The sequence below is a fragment of the Drosophila novamexicana genome, unplaced genomic scaffold (genome assembly GCF_003285875.2).
Source record: "Drosophila novamexicana strain 15010-1031.04,08,12 unplaced genomic scaffold, DnovRS2.1 tig00000458-arrow-arrow-pilon, whole genome shotgun sequence".
Classification (NCBI taxonomy): Eukaryota; Metazoa; Arthropoda; class Insecta; order Diptera; family Drosophilidae; genus Drosophila; species Drosophila novamexicana.
The window spans coordinates 584,035-604,248 of NW_020824805.1; the positions used below are offsets into that span (position 1 = coordinate 584,035).

The following is a 20,214-nucleotide window of genomic DNA, read 5'->3' on the forward strand; positions in this document are numbered from 1 at the left end:
ATCATTTTCATCAACTTGCATTTTTTGGGAACCACTAGTTTTTTCTCGTATTCGCTTGAACGATTGATTTGGTATAAAGATATACCTGGATAAATATTTTGATTTATGGGGTTATTTGTTGCGCTCGTTGTCCCGTTGTTCTGTTTGAAATCTTGAACTAGTTGCTTATTTTGGTTAAAATTGGCTTGGTTGTTCGGAGGGTGTTGTGAAAAATTGAGACTTTGATTATTGTTAGTCATGTATTTTAGGGTTAATTGAGGTTTATTATTTCTTGTAATATTTATAACATTGTTAGTATTTTGATTTTTCTTATTATAATAATTTTCTGCGTAGTAGCCCTCCATTTGTGCTACTTGTTTTAATTTCGAGACAGTGAGTATGTCGTATCTTGCGAGTGACATAAAGAGTCTATCTGGTAGTTTCTTATGTATTAAGTTATTAACACTATTATTCTTAGCGTTGGTATACAATCTAGAATTATCTAAATTCCCTTCTCATTCTCATTTGTCCGTTATGATTATTATCTTAGCACCTACCTCACTACAAAACTCGTGTAAATTACCTTGATAATTGGTATTATATAACCTTTACAGTAGTTCTTCCACGGGTGTTTGCGTCGTGTATTCGGAGATTAAAACCTCCCTGAGTTGTTGCCAGTTGTTGATACTGGGTATTCTGATTACCTTCTGGACATCTCCGGATATCTGGAGCTCGATCGCCCCGAATATGATGCATTGTTGTCGTGCATTGTGAGTATATTACAGTTGAAGCAGGTAATCCATCCTTCTGATGAATGGACCCAGGGTTATGGGATCTCCCTCAAAGGCTGGCACGTTCCGTATTTGTTGAAGCAATTGGTTTAAATTCTGTTCGTTTAATTTATTCATTGCTGGCAGTGCAGCAGAATGAGAACCTTCTGGTTGCTCCATTTTTTAATAATTTTGGGTTTTTAGTTTATGTATCACAAAATGCACTGTGTTGCAACGACCGAATTGGATTTATTCGTTACTAGAATTGTTTAGACACGTTAAGTTCTTTTGCGGATAGCGAATTTCAGAATCGAAATATGTTCGATTTAATTGTAATACTGTGCACAATTACACTTGTTGATCACAGAAGACACCAGTTGTATGGATAAGCCTCTCTTTAATTGATCGTATAACTCACGAACTTTTAATTATTTCGTTTCATAAAATGTTACGCTATCCTACCGGTTGCGCCAATAACGTAGTTATAAGTTTTGGAAAAATAAAAAGAATTTATTTCATGAGAGTGCATTTTTATCTGTTTATTATGTTGAATATCGGGATTACGACTGAAAAACAATAATTGGCTTACGCTATATTTAAGGCTAAATAATAATTGGAGTACGTGACTTTTTGAAAAGGGACCGCAGCTGCAGCTTGTTTATGCTAGCGGCTTTCTGTTGGTCAGTTTTGGTTTATAAATTATTGAGGACATTATTTAAGCTTGGCTGCAGAAGGCATTCTACTCTTATGATTTTCGCTGATGTTAGCATTATTTGAATTCGGCTGCAGAAGGGATGCTGTTGTTATGATTATTCAATTTGTAAACATACAGTGGATTATACCATGCAATGCAGCTTATGAATAACAGTGGTTCAAAATTCTGTTGTTGTGAATATGTCAATATATGTATATACTTTATGGGGTCGGATATGTCTCTTTCTATGCGTTACACATTTTATACCCTCTGCAAGGGTATAAAAACGGTAACAAATTAAAGAAATCGAAAAAAACAAGTAAGAGGTTCTAGTTGGGAGCTCACGACTAGGGGATACCCTGACCCTCTTCTTCCAACATCAAATGCATATATATATTCTATTATAGAAGCTATATGTCAAGTTTGGTGACTCTAGCTCTTATTATTTACCAAAATTGCCCAAAAAACAGGATATCGATATCGATTTTAATCGATTGCTTGGAAACGGAGTAAGTTATCGATTATCGGAAACAAACTCGATCTGAGCAGGCACTAGGAGCACCTACATCTAAAATTTCAAGTCTCTAGCTCCTATAGGTTCTGAGATCCTTGCGTTCATACATTCGGACAGACGGACAGACGGACAGACAGAAGACGGACAGGCGGACATGGCTAGATCGATTCGGTGCTGATCAAAAATATAAATACTTTATGGGGTCGGAGATGCTTCCTTCTGCCTGTTACATACATTTGGATTTTGCACAAATACAATATACCTTTATACGCATTTTTAATGGGTTCAGGGTATAAAAGTGACAAAATAGTTAGGAGTAAATAATATCTCACATAACATGTAATACAAATGGATTAACTTATCAGATTGATCTATTGCTCTCTAAATGCTGGAAATAGCCACTCTGCCTTGAAAGTCAAGTAGATACCATTACTTCTACGAGAAAAGAGTGACACTGGATAGTATGTTGCTTGGAACTTTCTCAAAATATTTTTTTGCATTGCATTTGGATTCGCTCAAAAGCGGATAAAGTACGCTTCCGTATGGGGTTTTGGCAACAATCTATCATGACCCTTACCTTCTAGAATTTGAATTGTCACCCTTCCAAATTATATACATATAATTATGTATACGATATAGTTCATCATTCTGCCAGTCTGTTCAATGGCACCATGTCCATGTTTCCTAAAGTTTTAAAATTTACTGTCCAGAAAATGCGCAAGCTCTACACGCCGTGTCGTTGCCATCTTTTCCAAATCTTTGATATCGAAGGGAGAAGGCTAGTTTGACGGTATGGCACATGGTCACCCCTGGTTGCCAGGCTTGTGTATTCTCACTAACCAAACAACATATAGACTGGACATGCAGTGTAAAATTTCATATGCGGCTGGTCCAAAGTCGCCTTCGTTTTTGATCGGGTTCGAGTCACGCCTGCATGCCCAGACAGCAAGATAGTAAGAAATACATATGGAAATACAGTTTGTGCGATAGAACGGAATCGATGTTTTTTATCTCGGTCCCACTACGGGAAACTGCTTTTGCTTACTCTTAATGCTCATTCATTATTCAATTAAAGAATATTTTGCTGCGCAATCGAGCCTTAGGTGCTGTGGAAATTGCTTTGTTTAGTCCATACTTATTGATGATGCCTGTTTTTTCATGTACAGTTGTTGGATTTTAGGGCAATCGGAAAAATGACTCGCATTTGTGCGTAATTTTCCATGCTTGCCAAAACAATACGCATGTTAATATGTAAATTAATTAACATGTATATTTTAGCAGTTTACACTGACGATAACACATACATTCTTTTGCAAATTAACCGACTTCTTAGTTTCTATTGTTTCGGCCTTGTACAAAAATATATACTAATTCTTTCTTGATACTTTAAAAGAGCAATTATAATTGGTCCAATTTCTACAGACAGTGAGTGCCCGACAAGGGTCCGAATATTTACTTCCTAGGTTTTTTAATACATTTAAAAAAATGTTTCCCCTGCGGTGTGAAGCCCGCATCTATCTTAAGGCGACCAAGATACCTGCCGTCGCATCATGCCAGACAGCCGTATCAAAAATTGGATTTTTTAGAAAGAAAAAGTGAACCGAAATAGCAGCATAAACACACAGCACAGCATACAATACAATCGCAATTCTCATTCAAAGACACGCATATGACATATGCAAATGTGAATACATGATTAAATAAATTTTTGCGTTTTGGGTTAGCTTTGTTTGAATAACTTTTGTCTGCTAGCCGATCGTAACCGATATTATCCACCGGTTATATGTTTATATACAATTTATGTTTAGTGATTAGGTTACATAGATTTAGTTTACAAAAGTATAGCTAAGTAACGAAACAATAGTGAATGCGGTTCAGCTAGCAATGCAGCCAGAATTCACGGACTTCGGTACGTTTAGCTTACAACAATATGTGTAAATCACGAGATAAATAGTTAGCGAATACAATACGCAGCCATAATCCATGGAAGTTCTTTGACAGTACAGTCCTCGAATATTTATTACAGTAACTACATTAACTTTCCATCTGTGGAAGAGTGGAAGCACAAGGCGGAGGAAGTGGGGCTGGCAACACAGTCTACCAGACGGATGACGCATTTCTCAAGCGGAAATCTATCCCGTCTGGCAAGCGGCTAAACTGATCAGCCTCCTATCATAGTGATCGAATACTGGAACATGGTAGTACCATCGACCCTTGCGAAAAGTGATATGTGAAGACCTTAACAATAGTTCACTTCAATAGTCCATCCGTAATCCGGGTGAACATAATAAAAAAGACCACTTTTTATAATCAATTTAAGAATAATTATTTATTTCCCTTAGTTTCTAATGAACTTTTACAACGTAGGATTTAGTTAACATTTGAAGATTTTAAATATGATGAATTCGACAGGGATTTAGGAAAACGATTTAAATAGCGTTCAAGTCGAAGAAACTTAATTGATATCAGCCGCTTATCAAACCACCACCCATTTATTTCGTTGTGAACTATTCCAGCGTCTGCTTCACTGGCACATCGTATATACACACAGCAAGACTGGGTATCTAGTTGGATATCACAAATGTTGCAACTTGGACCTACTTTTTCAAATATGGATTCTATGATCGATTGCCTTAAATTATGTTCTTTTATTTCAGTGGCATCAAACATGTGTCTTATTTTTAAGCAAGATGTAGGCGGATTAAGTATTTTATTCGAGTTATCAAACGCAGAGCTTTGCCATTTTTTTGATGTGCCAAAGTCCCTTATGGCAATGTTTTTATTCAATGTAATAGTACGTAGTTGTTCTCCATTTCGTATAATCATACCAAATATCACACGGTTATCATTTCCCTCTAAGATCTGTAGAGCCTTGTTCCAAGAATATAACAGTTTATGGCGGTTCTGAACTGGTACAAATTTATCTTGTAATTGATTGATTAATATCTCCGAATTTTCTGCATGGGAACATCGATACATTAATTCGTTGATTATATCTTTAATAAACTGTTCAGTTATTAATAGACTTTCTTTCTGTTTCATACGATACACAACAGATAAGAAATAAACTATTAAACATCCTGATATAACAACAATAAGTAACCCAAGAACTGTAAAGAATCGTGTAATTTTTTTGAAAATAAGACACTTGAATGGTAAATTTGGTTCAAGAAGCTCGAATGAGACAGTTTTCTCTGAAGAGTTATAAGTTGAAACAATTGTATTTATCATCCACTGTGGATTTTGAGCGATAAGGTACTCCATAGCCAATAGTTTATTTTGCAGGTTATGCATTTCACTGTTCCTGCTTAAAGCTTTTCTAAACTCACGCATGTCTAGCATTGCAGAATGATCTTCGCTTATACAATGGTGTAGTCTTGCTCTTTCATTTAAACACTTAAAAAGCTCATTACTTATGTACATCGCCTTATTTAACAAATCTTCGTTGATACACTTAATTTGTTGAGAAGAAGCTTGTGGATTGTTGTCATTTTCATTACACATGGTATATTTTATGTCTTTTTGGGAAATAGGACTAGAGTCAAATTTTCTTGCGGTGTATAAAATTGAAATCATTATTAAGAAAAGTAATAATGAAGCAATAAGAACTGGTGGTATTATATTTTGGCTAACATCAGGTGTTTTTAGAAACGATTTTGCGTTAAAAGCAAACAATTTTTGTATAAAACTATTTCTCATCAGTGATTTTGAAGCATGTACAGGGTATCCATCTTTGAACGATATTTTTTTTTTAATTGAAGCATCGCGAAAACTTAGTAGTCTGTTAACAACACCTCCATCACAATTATTAGATTTTCCATATACCTTAAGGTATCCGGCCGATTTATCTGTCGAGTATACAAGCGGCTTACGATATTTACTAGGAACGTTTAAGGAATGCAGTTCATTTTCATTTTCATAATCAGATTCTAAAAGGAGTCGTGGCGCATAAACCGTTAATCCAACATTTTTTACGGTATTTTTATCTGCATGGCATTTATGGTATGATGAAAGATTACGACGAACATTAACCTTGTTTTCAAGATCATTTTCTAAGATATTTAAGCTTTCTTGTATAGGAATTGTAGGACGCGGATGCTTTTCATTACAGTAAAGTACATAATTTGTGATTTTTCCACTTTTTAGTTTTTCTTTTTTTATATTTTTTAATATTTTTTTGATTAGTATAGGCCTTGTCGTTTCAGTTACTGGAGTATTTGGAAGTCCCATTTGCATTAATATTCTTTGTATCTCAATATCGCTCAAACGGTCAAAATATTCAGCTGACATTTTTGCCTTAAAAAAATTTATAACATTTGTTAATTGGGGAAATTCTATTTTAAAACCGCACATTAAATATATAAAACAAGTAATAGTTCTAGTCGGGAGCTCCCGACTAGGGAATACCCTGAACCCTCTTATTCCAACACCAAATGCAGTTCGCGCAATGCGCTCGCTTGAAATAATAAATATAAATTAAAAAAAAAAGTTCCCTTGGCAGGGTTCGAACTCGCAACTCCGGTAGGGCTCGAACTCGAGACAGACCGCACCACTTGCCAATGCTTCTACTCAACAACCACACCAATAATTGAATTATTATTGAAAAAAACAAGTAAGAGGTTCTAGTCGGGAGCTCCCGATTAGGGAATACCCTGAACCCTTTTTCCAACATCAACTGCATATATATATTCTATTTTAGAAGTTATATGTCAAATTTGGTGACTCTAGCTCTTATTTACCAAAATTGCCCAAAAAACAGGATATCGATATCGATTTTTATCGATTGCTTTAAAACGGAATACGTTATCGATTATCGGAAACAAACTCGATCTGCGCGGGAGCTAGAAGCACCTACATTTAAAATTTCAAGTCTCTAGCTCTTAAAGGTTCTGAGATCCTTGCGTTCATACATACGGAGGGACGGACAGACAGATAGACAGACGGACATGGCTAGATGACTCGGCTATTGGTGCTGATCAAGAATATATATACTTTATGGGGTCGGAGATGCTTCCTTCTGCCTGTTACATACATTTGGCTTTCGCACAAATACAATATACCCTTATACACATTTTTAATGGGTTCAGGGTATAAAAAAAGAATTAAAATAGCAGCACAGAAAACAATGTAATGCTCTTGATCGAATTCGAAGCAGATGCGCATGAATGTGTGTGTGTACATGTATACAGAAATTCTTTTAATCACTACACATAGCGTTTGTGTTTTTCTTGACCGATCTTAATGAAATTTTTTCAGTATATATATTTGTACCAAAGAATATTTGTGTATTCTCAAAAAGTCAATTGCATTAAAATTGTGACTTAAATTGGTGGGCAATATAAGTTGGGTTATTAACTTGATTTATAGCTCTGCGGTGGTAGCGCGGAGGTTTATATTTAATTTTATATAGATTTAATATTCTAGAAGCAACATATCATGTTTGGTGACTCAAGCTCTTAATATTTAACCAATTTTCTCAAAAACCGAATGTCGATATCGATATTTAACAATTGTTTGGAAACGGAGTAAGTTATCCAATATCGGAAACAAACCTGATCTGCGCAGGCACTAGGATAACTTACAGTTAAACTTTCAAGTATCTTGCTCTTATAGGTTCTGATACGCATGCGTTCATACATACGCATAGACGGACAGACGCACGGAGGGAAGGCCAGACATGCGGACATGGCTAGATCGACTCGGCTTTTAATGCTGATCAAGAATATATATACTTTATGGGGTCAGAGATGCAACCTTCTGCCACATTTGCACAAAAACATTAAATCCTTTTTACCCATTTTTAATGGATTCAGGGTAAAAAAAATTGTAAAATAATAGTCTGTTATTTAAAAATGTCGCAGTTTAAATTACATATTTTTTTATAAGACTAACGTTTACTTGGTCTGTTACCTTTGTTACCTAATGGACTTAGTGAAAACAAGTGAAGAGAAAACGCTCTTGGCGGAAAAGCTCGACTCGCTGTGTTAAGATTAATGACGTTCGTGAGTCTCCGCGTCAATAAGAAAACAACTGAAAATATAAATTGGGAGAAAATAGTTAAATATTAAGCTTAAAATTTACATACAGTTGTGTAACAAATATCGAAAGTTTTTTGTCATAAAGAAATTAAAGCTTGTATAGTGTTATCAAATATTGGAGCGGCGGGAGCGATCTCTCACTTTTGCCAAATTTTTCTTAACCCCATAAAAGTTTTCGAGTTTTTAAACATCTTAAGCAAAAATCATAAAACAGCTTTTAGTATGCAGATATAATTATCATTATTACAAAAAAAAATATAAAAAAAATATATCGTACTAGCTTGTATCGAAACCATATTGAACCATTTCAAGTCGACTCGAAGAGTTACGACCCCCAATTAATTCAAGAAGCAAGTGTGTATTCATATTTCGAAATAAAGTAAATTTAAGGAAAAAATCATTAAAATGTATTTTTATAAACAAACAGATATTAAGTTCTTATTCCATAATAGGGGAAGAACAAGATATATAGCTACGCTTTCTTTAATAACTCATATGTGTTTCCTAACTGATCCAAATAATATTTTAAGTATATATTACACTCACTTGTTAAAAAAATTATATATATATATATATATATTCTGTGAGGTCGTTACAAAAAATATGCACAATAAATTTCAAATATATGTTCTCCCATGCCATAAACAATCGAGCTTATAATTTTTTGTCCATATGTCGACCCATTTCCAAAAATATCGTTAAAAGTCTATTTTGAGACTTGGTGTTTTCATTATAAATCAAAAACTATATGAGCTACATACACCAAATTTGGTATTAAGCTTTCATTTACTACACACATGTAACAGATATTTTTCTTTTTGGATACCTCGCCAGTTCCCATCGTAATTGAAAAACTAAAACATACAACATTTTCATTAAGTTATCAAGAAATCCTCACATGAGATAATATAGTAATTGATAAGCTTCAGTTTCAACTTAAGTCGACACTTTCATTGCTGAGCTACAAGGCCAGCCGCTTAGCCGAGTTAAGTCGAAGCCGTCGCGGGAGAACTAAGATGGCCTACATATTCATCATTCATGAAGATGGGATAAAAAACATAAAAGTTATTTAACATTACATTTCCAAAAGTGTGGCGCAGGCAGAAAAAGCTGACCTGGCTGCACACAACGGATATGCTGATAATGTGAAATTATGCCTTGGCATAATGCAATTTTTTACAAACTGACTTCTGTCTTGGTTTCAAGCGAACTTGTTTAATTTAAACTGTTGTAATATACTTTCTATAGAAGTCATCTTCATTTAGTTTCCTATATCCTTTACAGCCGAGCGTGTCAGCAGTACTTGTAATGAAGTTAATGATCTAGGTGTCATTCTTGATCTTAGTCTTAAATTCGACCCTCATGTTACGACCGTGGTCAATAAGGCCAGAATTGTTTTGTTTTTCATCAAGCGTTTAATGGAGTTTATTTTCCGTACACTACAAATACCCTTCATTTATCTTTGGTACGATATAAGATAATTACGGGCATAAACAACTTTTCTGGGTTGACTAGCAAATTTAACTTATCCATCCATACTAGACTAACACGTAATTACAGACCTTTATGTTGCTGAACTAACTATGCCTTGCCGTTCAGGGTTCTCTGTGATGATTATAACATGCATTACAGAGTAATTAGCTCGTAGTCTTCTCTTCCTTTAATAAAGTCATCTATTCTAAACTATTTAGCAAGTAGTAGTAGTCTTTGTATATATTCGTGGTTTGTTTTCGTTTCTTACTTAGCGACTCGTAGTTCTCGTGGCCCCGAGGTCGGTTGGGCGGGAGGTGTTATGCATGCATCGGGACTCGCGCGAAAAGAAAAAAATCTAAGACAGCGTTTTTTTGCCAGCATGCACACCTAAAAATATATCGATACTTATGGGGCTTGGGTAGAAGGCGATGGCAATAGATAGGTAAAAATTTCAAAAAGTGTGTTTTATTTGCTGTTTCTTTTTAAGGATTATGTGTATGTATATATGCACACATGTGACGAAACATTGTTCAAAATAATCGTTGCTCATTTCTTAATTAAATCCTGATCCTATTGAAAATGAGTAAAATTGTATGTAAAATTGTAGCACAACTACTTGCTAGTGGTACGTTAAAATAAATGTTCACAAAAAGCTTTGAAAATGATTTTGAAACTGATCGGACGGTAAACAAACAACTTTCATACAAACGTTTTCCGCCAACTTACCACTGTTACGGTCGGAATTTACAAATTGCTGAAACACGTATTCATTAAATTCTTATGTAGAGATTTGATTTTCATCTTTAATCTTTCTGTTTGCAATACGGTCCCCACAAAACAGCCCATCTTAAAGGCGTCGGGGTAAAAGGGAAGAATTATTGACTACTAAATCCCACTGTTATTGAATTTGTAAATTCCGACCGTAACAGTGGTAAGTTGGCGGAAAACGTTTGTATGAAAGTTGTTTGTTTACCGTCCGATCAGTTTCAAAATCATTTTCAAAGCTTTTTGTGAACATTTATTTTAACGTACCACTAGCAAGTAGTTGTGCTACAATTTTACATACAATTTTACTCATTTTCAATAGGATCAGGATTTAATTAAGAAATGAGCAACGATTATTTTGAACAATGTTTCGTCACATGTGTGCATATATACATACACATAATCCTTAAAAAGAAACAGCAAATAAAACACACTTTTTGAAATTTTTACCTATCTATTGCCATCGCCTTCTACCCAAGCCCCATAAGTATCGATATATTTTTAGGTGTGCATGCTGGCAAAAAAACGCTGTCTTAGATTTTTTTCTTTTCGCGCGAGTCCCGATGCATGCATAACACCTCCCGCCCAACCGACCTCGGGGCCACGAGAACTACGAGTCGCTAAGTAAGAAACGAAAACAAACCACGAATATATACAAAGACTACTACTACTTGCTAAATAGTTTAGAATAGATGACTTTATTAAAGGAAGAGAAGACTACGAGCTAATTACTCTGTAATGCATGTTATAATCATGACAGAGAACCCTAAACGGCAAGGCATAGTTAGTTCAGCAACATAAAGGTCTGTAATTACGTGTTAGTCTAGTAGGGATAGATAAGTTAAATTTGCTAGTCAACCCAGAAAAGTTGTTTATGCCCGTAATTATCTTATATCGTACCAAAGATAAATGAAGGGTATTTGTAGTGTACGGAAAATAAACTCCATTAAACGCTTGATGAAAAACAAAACAATTCTGGCCTTATTGACCACGGTCGTAACATGAGGGTCGAATTTAAGACTAAGATCAAGAATGACACCTAGATCATTAACTTCATTACAAGTACTGCTGACACGCTCGGCTGTAAAGGATATAGGAAACTAAATGAAGATGACTTCTATAGAAAGTATATTACAACAGTTTAAATTAAACAAGTTCGCTTGAAACCAAGACAGAAGTCAGTTTGTAAAAAATTGCATTATGCCAAGGCATAATTTCACATTATCAGCATACATTAATACTCGGACATTATCGAGTGAGGTCATTGATGAAACATCGGTAGTCACCAGAATAGGTTTGGAAAACAAATTTCTGAAAATAACCTTTTAGGTTTTGTAACGCAAATACTCTGAGATCCAGTTCAAAAGATTGACTTGTTTACCCAATTTGATCATACGTTTCTTTAATAACATAAGTTCTTAATAGATAATGATGTAATTACTGGCAGTAGATCTTTTTGGTTTATATAATACGCGTATAATCACAAATGAAATTGTGCTCTAAGTTTATGACTGTAGCGGTAATTCGAATTTTAATGCCCTGACCCCATTAAAAATGGGTAAAAATAATATAATATAATGATATGAAGTTAACTTATGTAATGAAGATGTACGCAAAGACCGCAAAATATAATACCCTTGCAGAGGGAATTATAATTTTGTCGTGAAATGTGTAACTCATAGAAGGAGACATCTGCGACCCCATAAGGTATTTATATTCTTGATCAGCATCAACAGCCGATTCGATATAGCCATGTCCGCCTGTCTGTTTCTATGCGAAGTAGTCCCTCAGCTTTAAAGCTATCTTAATGAAACTATGCTTTCTGTTGCACGCAGCACATATGTCAAAACCAGTTGGATCGGAGCACTATATCATATAGCTGCCATAGGAACGATCGGTCGAAAATTAAGTTTTTATATGAAAAAAACATTTTGTTTATCAAGATATCTTGACCAAACTCGGTATTTATTAGTTTTACTAAGCTCCTCATATATATGCAAAATCCTATTAAGATCGGATAGCTGTCATCTAGCTGACATAGGAACGATCTGTAGAAAATTAAGTTTTTGTATGAAAAAACACTTTGTTAATCAAGATATCTTGACCAAACTCGCCATTTATTACTTTTACTATACTCCTCTTATATATGCAAAATCCTATTAAGATCGGACCACTATATCATATAGCCATAGGAACGATCGATCGAAAATTAAGTTTTTATATGAAAAAACATTTTGTTTATCAAGATATCTTGACCAAACTCGGTATTTATTAGTTTTACTAAGCTCCCCATATATATGCAAAATCCTATTAAGATCGCACCACTATATCATATAACTGACGTAGGAACGATCGGTCCAAAATTAAGTTGTTGTATGAAAAAACATTTTGTTTTTCAAGATATCTTGACCAAACTCGGCATATATTACTTTTACTATACTCCTCATATATAGGGAAAGTCCTATAAGGATCGAACCACTATATCATATAGCTGCAATAAGAACGATCGGTCCAAAATTAAGTTGTTGTATGAAAAAACATATTGTTTTTCAAGATATCTTGACCAAACTCGGCATTTATTACTTTTACTCTACTCCTCATATATATGCAAAATCCTATTAAGATCGGACCGCTATATCATATAGCTGCCATAGGAACGATTAGTCGAAAACTAGGTTTTTGATTAAAAACCTTTTTTGTTTTTCAAGATATCTTGACCAAACTCGGCATTAACTCTTTTCCCTGTGCTTCTTAGATACGGGCAAAGCACTATAAGCATCATGAAAAGGTTGGGTCTGCAAGGGTATTAGATCTTCGGCGTGCCGAAGATAGCCTTTTTTTCTCGTTTTTAATATAAATTCAATCATTTTTAATTTGAGATTTTTGGTTGCAGGGAAATTAATTATTGCATTTATTGTCTGGTGTAACTATTTTGTTTTGGCGCTTCTCTGGACATACACTTGTTTGTGTGTGTGCTCGCCGGTGCATATTTCTTTTTGTACATCGCTCTCTTACAAATTTTTGCTGTCTTTCGCTCCAAACAATGATTTGTTTGTATTCGAATATATTTTGGCCGTTTGCTTGCTCTATTTTTCGTTTCGCCTACGCTCTCGCAACTTCTGCTTAAGTTAAGGCCCGGTAGGAAAAATGTCATGCTGTAAGATACCTTGCACGTCTATGCAGGCTGAAAATTCCGCACAGCCACAATATGTTAATGGCTGGCTGTGTGAAAATATGAAGCATGCTAAATGTGCAGGTCTCACTGGGCATGATTGCGACAAGATATCTGCATTGCCAAGGGCTGCGGCGGCGTTGATTGTGCCCAGTATGCATAGACAAGCAATTTGATTTCCAGGATGCATAATTCTGTGATTACTACCGCCGGTTAGTCTCAGTTTTTGAATTTGCGCTCTACATCTGTATAATCACGTACGCCTCTTTTGTCCGTGCATAGCATCTTGGGTATATCCCTAATGCTGTCATTATCACCTTTTCCAAGGGGTTGTCTGAATATTACCCCTGTGGTATCCCCTGGAGTAGTTACAGTAGACCCTGTATTTGAACCTGTCCCAGACAACGTAAATGCTTCAGCACGGTCGGCCTGTGGCCGCAAAAGTAGACCTACGCGCAATCTAGCCCAAATTGTTAATAGCAATCACGGTGCCCCTTTGGCCCAACTCCTGTATTACCTACTACCCCATTAGCTCCTATTTTAACTGTTGTTTGCCTTCGAAAGCAAATTTTTGTGTCGCAGCTTTCGCCTGACCTTGTGTTTCGTCACCACTTGTGATTCATTTACTGCCTATATTTATAGCAAATCTTCTGCTAGCGTGTCAATTACTAAATTTAATTTCTCCACGCCACGTGAAATATCATCATTTAATAATAATGTTTCACATGATGCGATCCCAATCATTTGTGATCATTCAGGAGTTTGGGCAAAAAAGCGAAACCAGCGTCTCCCTGTTATCCTTCCCATCCCTTTGGTATAAGAGCCTAGTGTTACTGCTACAAAAAACTAACTCCGTCTTCCGAGTTAGTTTCTATTCTTTATTAAAATGTCACAGATGTGATTTCTAATCTTCACAATCTTTTTACTTCCTTCGATTCGGATACAATCCCATTTTTTGAAACATGGTTAAATTTAGTCATATCTGATTTTGAAGTTTTTTCTAACGATTTCATTGTGCATAGAAATGAACGGCCGACTCGAGTGGTGGGGTATGAATTACCGTTAACGACCACTCTCCAGTCAAACCTTTCTGTTTTAGTACGCCTTCTAACGCTGAGATTGTCTTAATTAAGGTGACTATTCCATCATGCGATATTTATATCACATGCTCCTGTGTTCCTCCTTCTGATATTCAAGTTTATATTAAATATATTAAAAAGTTTCTTCACACTCACACCTATTTATAGTGTTGGGTGATTTTAAGTAACCGAACATTTCATGGTCATTATTTACTGACGCAAATTATCTAGTACCCTCAGCACAGCATGACTTTATTGATTGTATGCTAGACCTTTCGTTGTTTCAAATCAATTTAATTTCTATTCATTTGAATAGATTCCTGAGGATGTATATCATTCTACTTTAGAGGTTTCAATGTTCAATTGGAATCCTCTTATTGCCATTCATCATCTACCACTAACTCCTGCCGTTACTTTCGCAAAGCAGACTATTCCTTGCTTAATCAACGTATTAATGCAACCGACTGGTCTTTTTTATAAGACTCAGTTTACATGAATTTTACTCTTACATTTTTTACAACACCTTGAATTCCCCTTAGAGAAATATATTCTCAATCCCTTTGAATGATTCTTTTAAGCCACCCTGGTATACTCCCCAGATTATCATACTTAAAAAATATTAAGTTTTAATATATTAAAAAGTTTAATAAGTCAACTTTGAGAATTGAGTTGGCTAAATACTCTTTAGCCAAGTAAAACTTATTTTTTGTGAATTCTCAATGCTATAAGAAGTATATTACTCGTTGAAAAGGCAATTTGCCGAAAGTCCGAGACAATTCTATAGTTTTGTAAATTTGAAACGTAAATATTCTGATGCTGCTTACCTCTTTTCTAAATTCTTCCACTCTACTTATTCTTCTGTCTGTCCAAATAATAATTTGTACCCTTTTAATATTGCTTCTTCTAGTTCTATACTTACTCCTATTGTTTCATTTTCCCCCTCCTTTGCCATAAATTCCTTAAAATCTTCTTACTCTCCAGGCCCTGACAATATTCCTAATTTTATTCTCAAGGAGAGTAGTTATTCCCTTCTTCGTCCATTGCTAAAGCTTTTTAATAAATCCTTTGAATCTATCCATCTCTTTGGATCCACCCTACTCCAGCAGGCTTCTTCTTCTTAATCTTCCGTTGTTAATCAACCGTACGACATCCTCAGTCTTGCCTACCTACGTAACCTACCTGCTATGATAAAATACAACAGTTTGCATTACTTTTCTCCGTGGAACTTTCTTTTCCCCCAATAAAATCGTTGTTTTCAGGATACTTTCAGGAACTCACTAACCCTTCCCAGCTATGAATAGAGGAATATCTTGCCGGGCAGGCTATAAATTTCCTATCACCATCTCTTTATCTTATCTACTTAACACTCTATATATCTCGTTTTCGTTTCCTTACTATATTAAAAACTTGTTTATTTCTATTTTTATATTTATTGCATTTTCTTAAATAATATAGTAAATTAAAATTATTTTTAATTTTTACTAAAGAATACTATTTTATCTACTATCACCTTCATTCTAAGCTGTTGGCTTTAATAACGTCACTGACAAAATTAGCTGTGAAAAGCGGCATAGCTGACCGGACAGGCAAATAAAACACGTCCATCCTGTTGGTGATGCTATTAGAAAATTGTGTATTCTAATTAGGCTTTTAGCATTTAATTTGCATAATTTGATGTGATAAATATTTAGGACGACACTCGTTTTTGTCAACAATAAATAAATAAAAAAATATATATATAATTAAGGGAACGGTTTTGCTAATACTGGTTTTGCAAATACAAAATCAATGTCATATTTATTACCGCCATTTTTTATTGGAATTTTGTCTGTTATTTAGTTTGGTAATTTGCTTATACTGTTGTAGAGGATGTATTCATTTTGAACTGTCTAATGCATATATAGAGTCATCTCCGGTCTCATAAAGTTTCAACAGCCGAGTCGACCCCATAAAGTATATATATTCTTGATCATAAGCCGAGTCGATCTAGCTATGTCGGTCCGCCCGTCTATCCGTATGCATGAACGCAAAGATCTCAGAAACTTAAGGGCTGAGACTGAAATTTTCACTGTAGGTTATCCTAGTGCCGCGCAGAACGAGTTTGTTTTCGATAATCGATAACTCCCCCCTTTCCAATGAAGCAATAAAAATCGATATCGAAATTGGTGTGGCTTTTGAGTAGAGGTGACGGCAGGTAGTGTGGTCTGTTACGAGTTCGATTTCTTTCGAAGAAACCATTAAAAGTGAGTAAAAGGGTCTAATGTATATGTGAAAATGTATGTAACAGGCTTCTGCCTGCCATAAATAAATAATTAACAATTGAGGGAACGATTTTGCTAATACTGTTATTGCAAATACAAAAGTGATTTCAATATTGATTAAGTATGTACATATATTCTTGATCAGCATCAATAGCCAAGGCGATCCAGCCAGGTCTGTCTTTCTGTTCGTCCGTCCTCCTCCATCTGTCCGTCTGTCTGTTTCTATGCGAACTAGTCCCTCACTTTTAAAGCTATCTTTATGAAACATTGCAGAATTCCCTCTTTCTGCTGCACGCAGCACATATGTCAAAACCAGCTGGATCGGACCACTATATCATTTAGCTGCCATAGAAAGAATCGGTCGAAAATTAAGTTGATTAAAAAAAAATGTTTTTTATCAGGATATCTTGACCAAATTCGGGATTTATTAGTTTTACTATGCTCCTAATATATATGCAAAATCCTATCAACACCGGACCACTGTATCATAGAGCTGCCATAGGAACAATCGGTCGAAAATATGAATATGAAAAAACATTTTGTTTATCAAGATATCTTGACCAAACTCGGCATTTGTTAGTTTTACTAAGCTCCTCATATATATGCAAAATCCTATTAAGATCGGACCACTATATCATATAGCTGCCATAGGAACGATCGGTCAAAAATTAACTTGTTGTATGAAAAGATATGGGCAAAGCATTATTAAAAAGCGTGCCGTTTTTATTACTTCTAAAACAAACAAGCTCGTTACGCGAGCTACATTTGGTGGTAGTAGAATAGGGTTCAGGGTATCGCCTATTCGCGAACTCCCGACAAAAACCTCTTTCTTGCTTTTCTTTTTGTTATTTTCAAGTATTTTTTTTTTTAGAAGCACGTAACATTTTTAGAAGGTTTAAGATATGGCCTATTTGGGCACTTCTAAAGCACTCTTATTGAATATGTAGTGACTCACAGATTATTTTATGCAGTGCATACTCCTTCTTTAATAGGTAGCATGCGAAACTGAAATGTTGTTTTATATTGGCATCTTCAACAAACATAAAAAACTAGTCAAAGCTCAAAGCGCCAATAGTCAAAGCCCTGCCCGTTAAAAACAATATGTTCAAAAAAACTGTAATTCACAGCTTTTTTCATGCAAATACTTCTATGTTGTAAAATACTTTATTAGTTTATGACTTTACCACGCTTCAAAAATGGGGGTTTTTAGACGTCTTGTGCTGTTTTATTACTGTGAGTGTCCGGATGTGGAGCAATGTGAAAAAAGCCATTTTAAAAGCGGTCAGTTCCATTTGTTTATTTCAGAAATGATGTACAGGTAAAAAAATACAAATTGCAAAAATTGTCATGGACAACAATCACATTGTGCAGACCTGGTTGATTCATAACTGCTTGGACTTGGAGTCATCAATGTCCAGAACTTATTGTAATAGAAAATGTATGGAAAAGTTGGTGGCATCAATGCAGACTCTTTCATTGAACATAATATTAAATAGTTTAATACAACCATTACATGTATATTTATCCAAATAACAACTGCCTACATACAATATGCACTGCTTAAAACAAACTGTGAGCCACTGTATACAAACATAGTTTTATCTGGACTATAATCAAAGAAACAATTACGATTTAAATGGCAGTGGTACTCATGAGTTTGTCGTAGCCATCCGATTCCCGGCATGGTGTTCAACTCACTTCTCTTAACATATTCAGAAAAATATTATTGTTAAAAATACATACTTCCTTTACCTTTTTTGTATATTTATTACACAACTGAAAATTGAATGGTATTCCTATTTAGCAGGCAGTCCCGATATATTATTACATTAACCCATCAACACATTTGCAAAATTGCATATTTTGTTGATGGTGAGCAGCTCTTTTAGCTAGGGCATAAGGAGAATTATACGATACGTAAACACGAAGGCAAATTCGATTCATCGATATAAAGAACGATTTGTTTCAGATTGTCACAGATAAAAGCGGTATTCCTGCAATGGACTAAGATACGCATTAGATTTCGGAAAATATAGAAGCGCAAGCTTTTTTGATATTTGTGGGTCCTAATAAGTACAATAATAGCATATGCCATGTTCTTTCCTTATTTAGCTTGATTTATCAGATTTGTATTGTCATATTAAAAATTTTCGGTATTGTTTAATCGGACCAATGGCTTGTGGATGGCTAAGGATCTGATATATTATTCCAATATGATAGGATCTAAACACAATATTAGAAGTGATTTTTTTCGCTTTAGTATTTTCGGGATGGGAAATTTGATAGGGTATTTATTTTATTTTTAATAGTTGTTGCTATTTGACCGATAAATTCGGTTTCATTTCTCAATTCTTTTATTTCCCTCTGACCATTGAACACATTTCATGAATGTGACTTTTTGGACAAATGTGTGCAATGCGCCCTGTGCGTTTTCCCATAAGAAAACACATTTCTCACCCCTTTTTCAAAGAGGCACATTTTTCAGAAATGTGTAAATTCGCCCCGAACATTTAGAGTTTTTTGCGATGATTACTCAAGATTTCTATCGATGTTGTGAAAAATGGTAAAGTATCGTAATCATAAACAGCTGATATATCAACATTAAATAAGAAATTTAGAATTAGAATAGTCCCACAGATTTTAGAATTTAAACATGGCGAAATCTCGAAGAGGACCTAAAATGAAGCCCTCACTTCGAGATCGCAATTGTTGAGTTTTAAAGGAAGAACTTCACGACGCCTATGTAAATTAAAGAAACTCGATCAGCTGTTTTTTAAAGAAACGGTATTTTTGCCACTCACATGGTACCGACAGCCGGTGGAACACCAATATGTGAAATTTGAAAATGTGACATTTCTTAAACCAGTGGACAGAGACTATTAGTCCAAATGTAGCTTAAGGTTAGCTGTGTTTTTTCAATGAAGTGTAATAAATAATTATTTCATCTGGCTAAAACAAACGATATTTTTAGATCAAATCATTCAAAAAAATGTTCATAAACCGTTAAAAGGTTGTTTTTGGATTTTTAAGCCCTTATGGCTTCGGCGAAAGTCTTTAACAAGATCATTAGTTTTAAACATTGATAACTTTCTGATTTGTCTAGAATTTCATCCATGAATGGGATAAAGTACTTATTGTCGGTATATTCATTAAAAGTTTGCTTTAAGGTGCATTTTCTTTGTTTTTTTGGAGCGTTAATGAATAAAATTTCAGTCTGGCTTTTAACTTGGTATATTCATTTTGCACAGTTCTTTTGATAACTATTGGAGTTTTGATTTCTAGCTTGCTGATTTTATATGCTTGCTTATATTAACATTTATTGTGTAGTCCCTCGTTTTTATACCCTGAACCCAATAAAAATGTCTAAAAAGGTATAATGTATTTGTGAAAACGTATGTTACAGGCAGAAGGAAGCATCTCCGACCCCATAAACTAAATATATTCTTAATCAGCATCAATACCCTAGGCG

At 34.9% G+C, this 20,214-nt stretch overlaps 1 protein-coding gene across 2 annotated transcripts; it reads right to left on the reverse strand.

Moving 5' to 3' along the window:
- Nucleotides 1–4,276: 4,276 nt before the first annotated feature.
- On the reverse strand, nt 4,277–18,617 carry LOC115760432 (inner nuclear membrane protein Man1). 2 transcript variants are annotated; one of them, XM_030701746.1, is made up of 3 exons: nt 18,498–18,617; nt 7,877–7,987; nt 4,277–6,253 (listed from the first exon to the last, which is right to left on the reverse strand). In XM_030701746.1, exon 3 carries the CDS (start codon nt 6,245–6,247, stop codon nt 4,328–4,330), a length of 1,920 nt encoding a protein of 639 aa, XP_030557606.1. In that variant the 5' UTR covers nt 6,248–6,253; nt 7,877–7,987; nt 18,498–18,617; the 3' UTR covers nt 4,277–4,327. The 2 variants fall into 2 exon arrangements, with proteins under 2 accessions (XP_030557606.1, XP_030557605.1); XM_030701745.1 differs by having other exon boundaries at nt 7,868–7,987.
- Nucleotides 18,618–20,214: the final 1,597 nt, after the last annotated feature.

What these genes read in the sequence shown, in the direction of transcription:
- LOC115760432 (XM_030701746.1), bottom strand. Translation starts at nt 6,247, where the DNA reads ATGTCAGCTGAATATTTTGACCGTTTGAGCGATATTGAGATACAAAGA.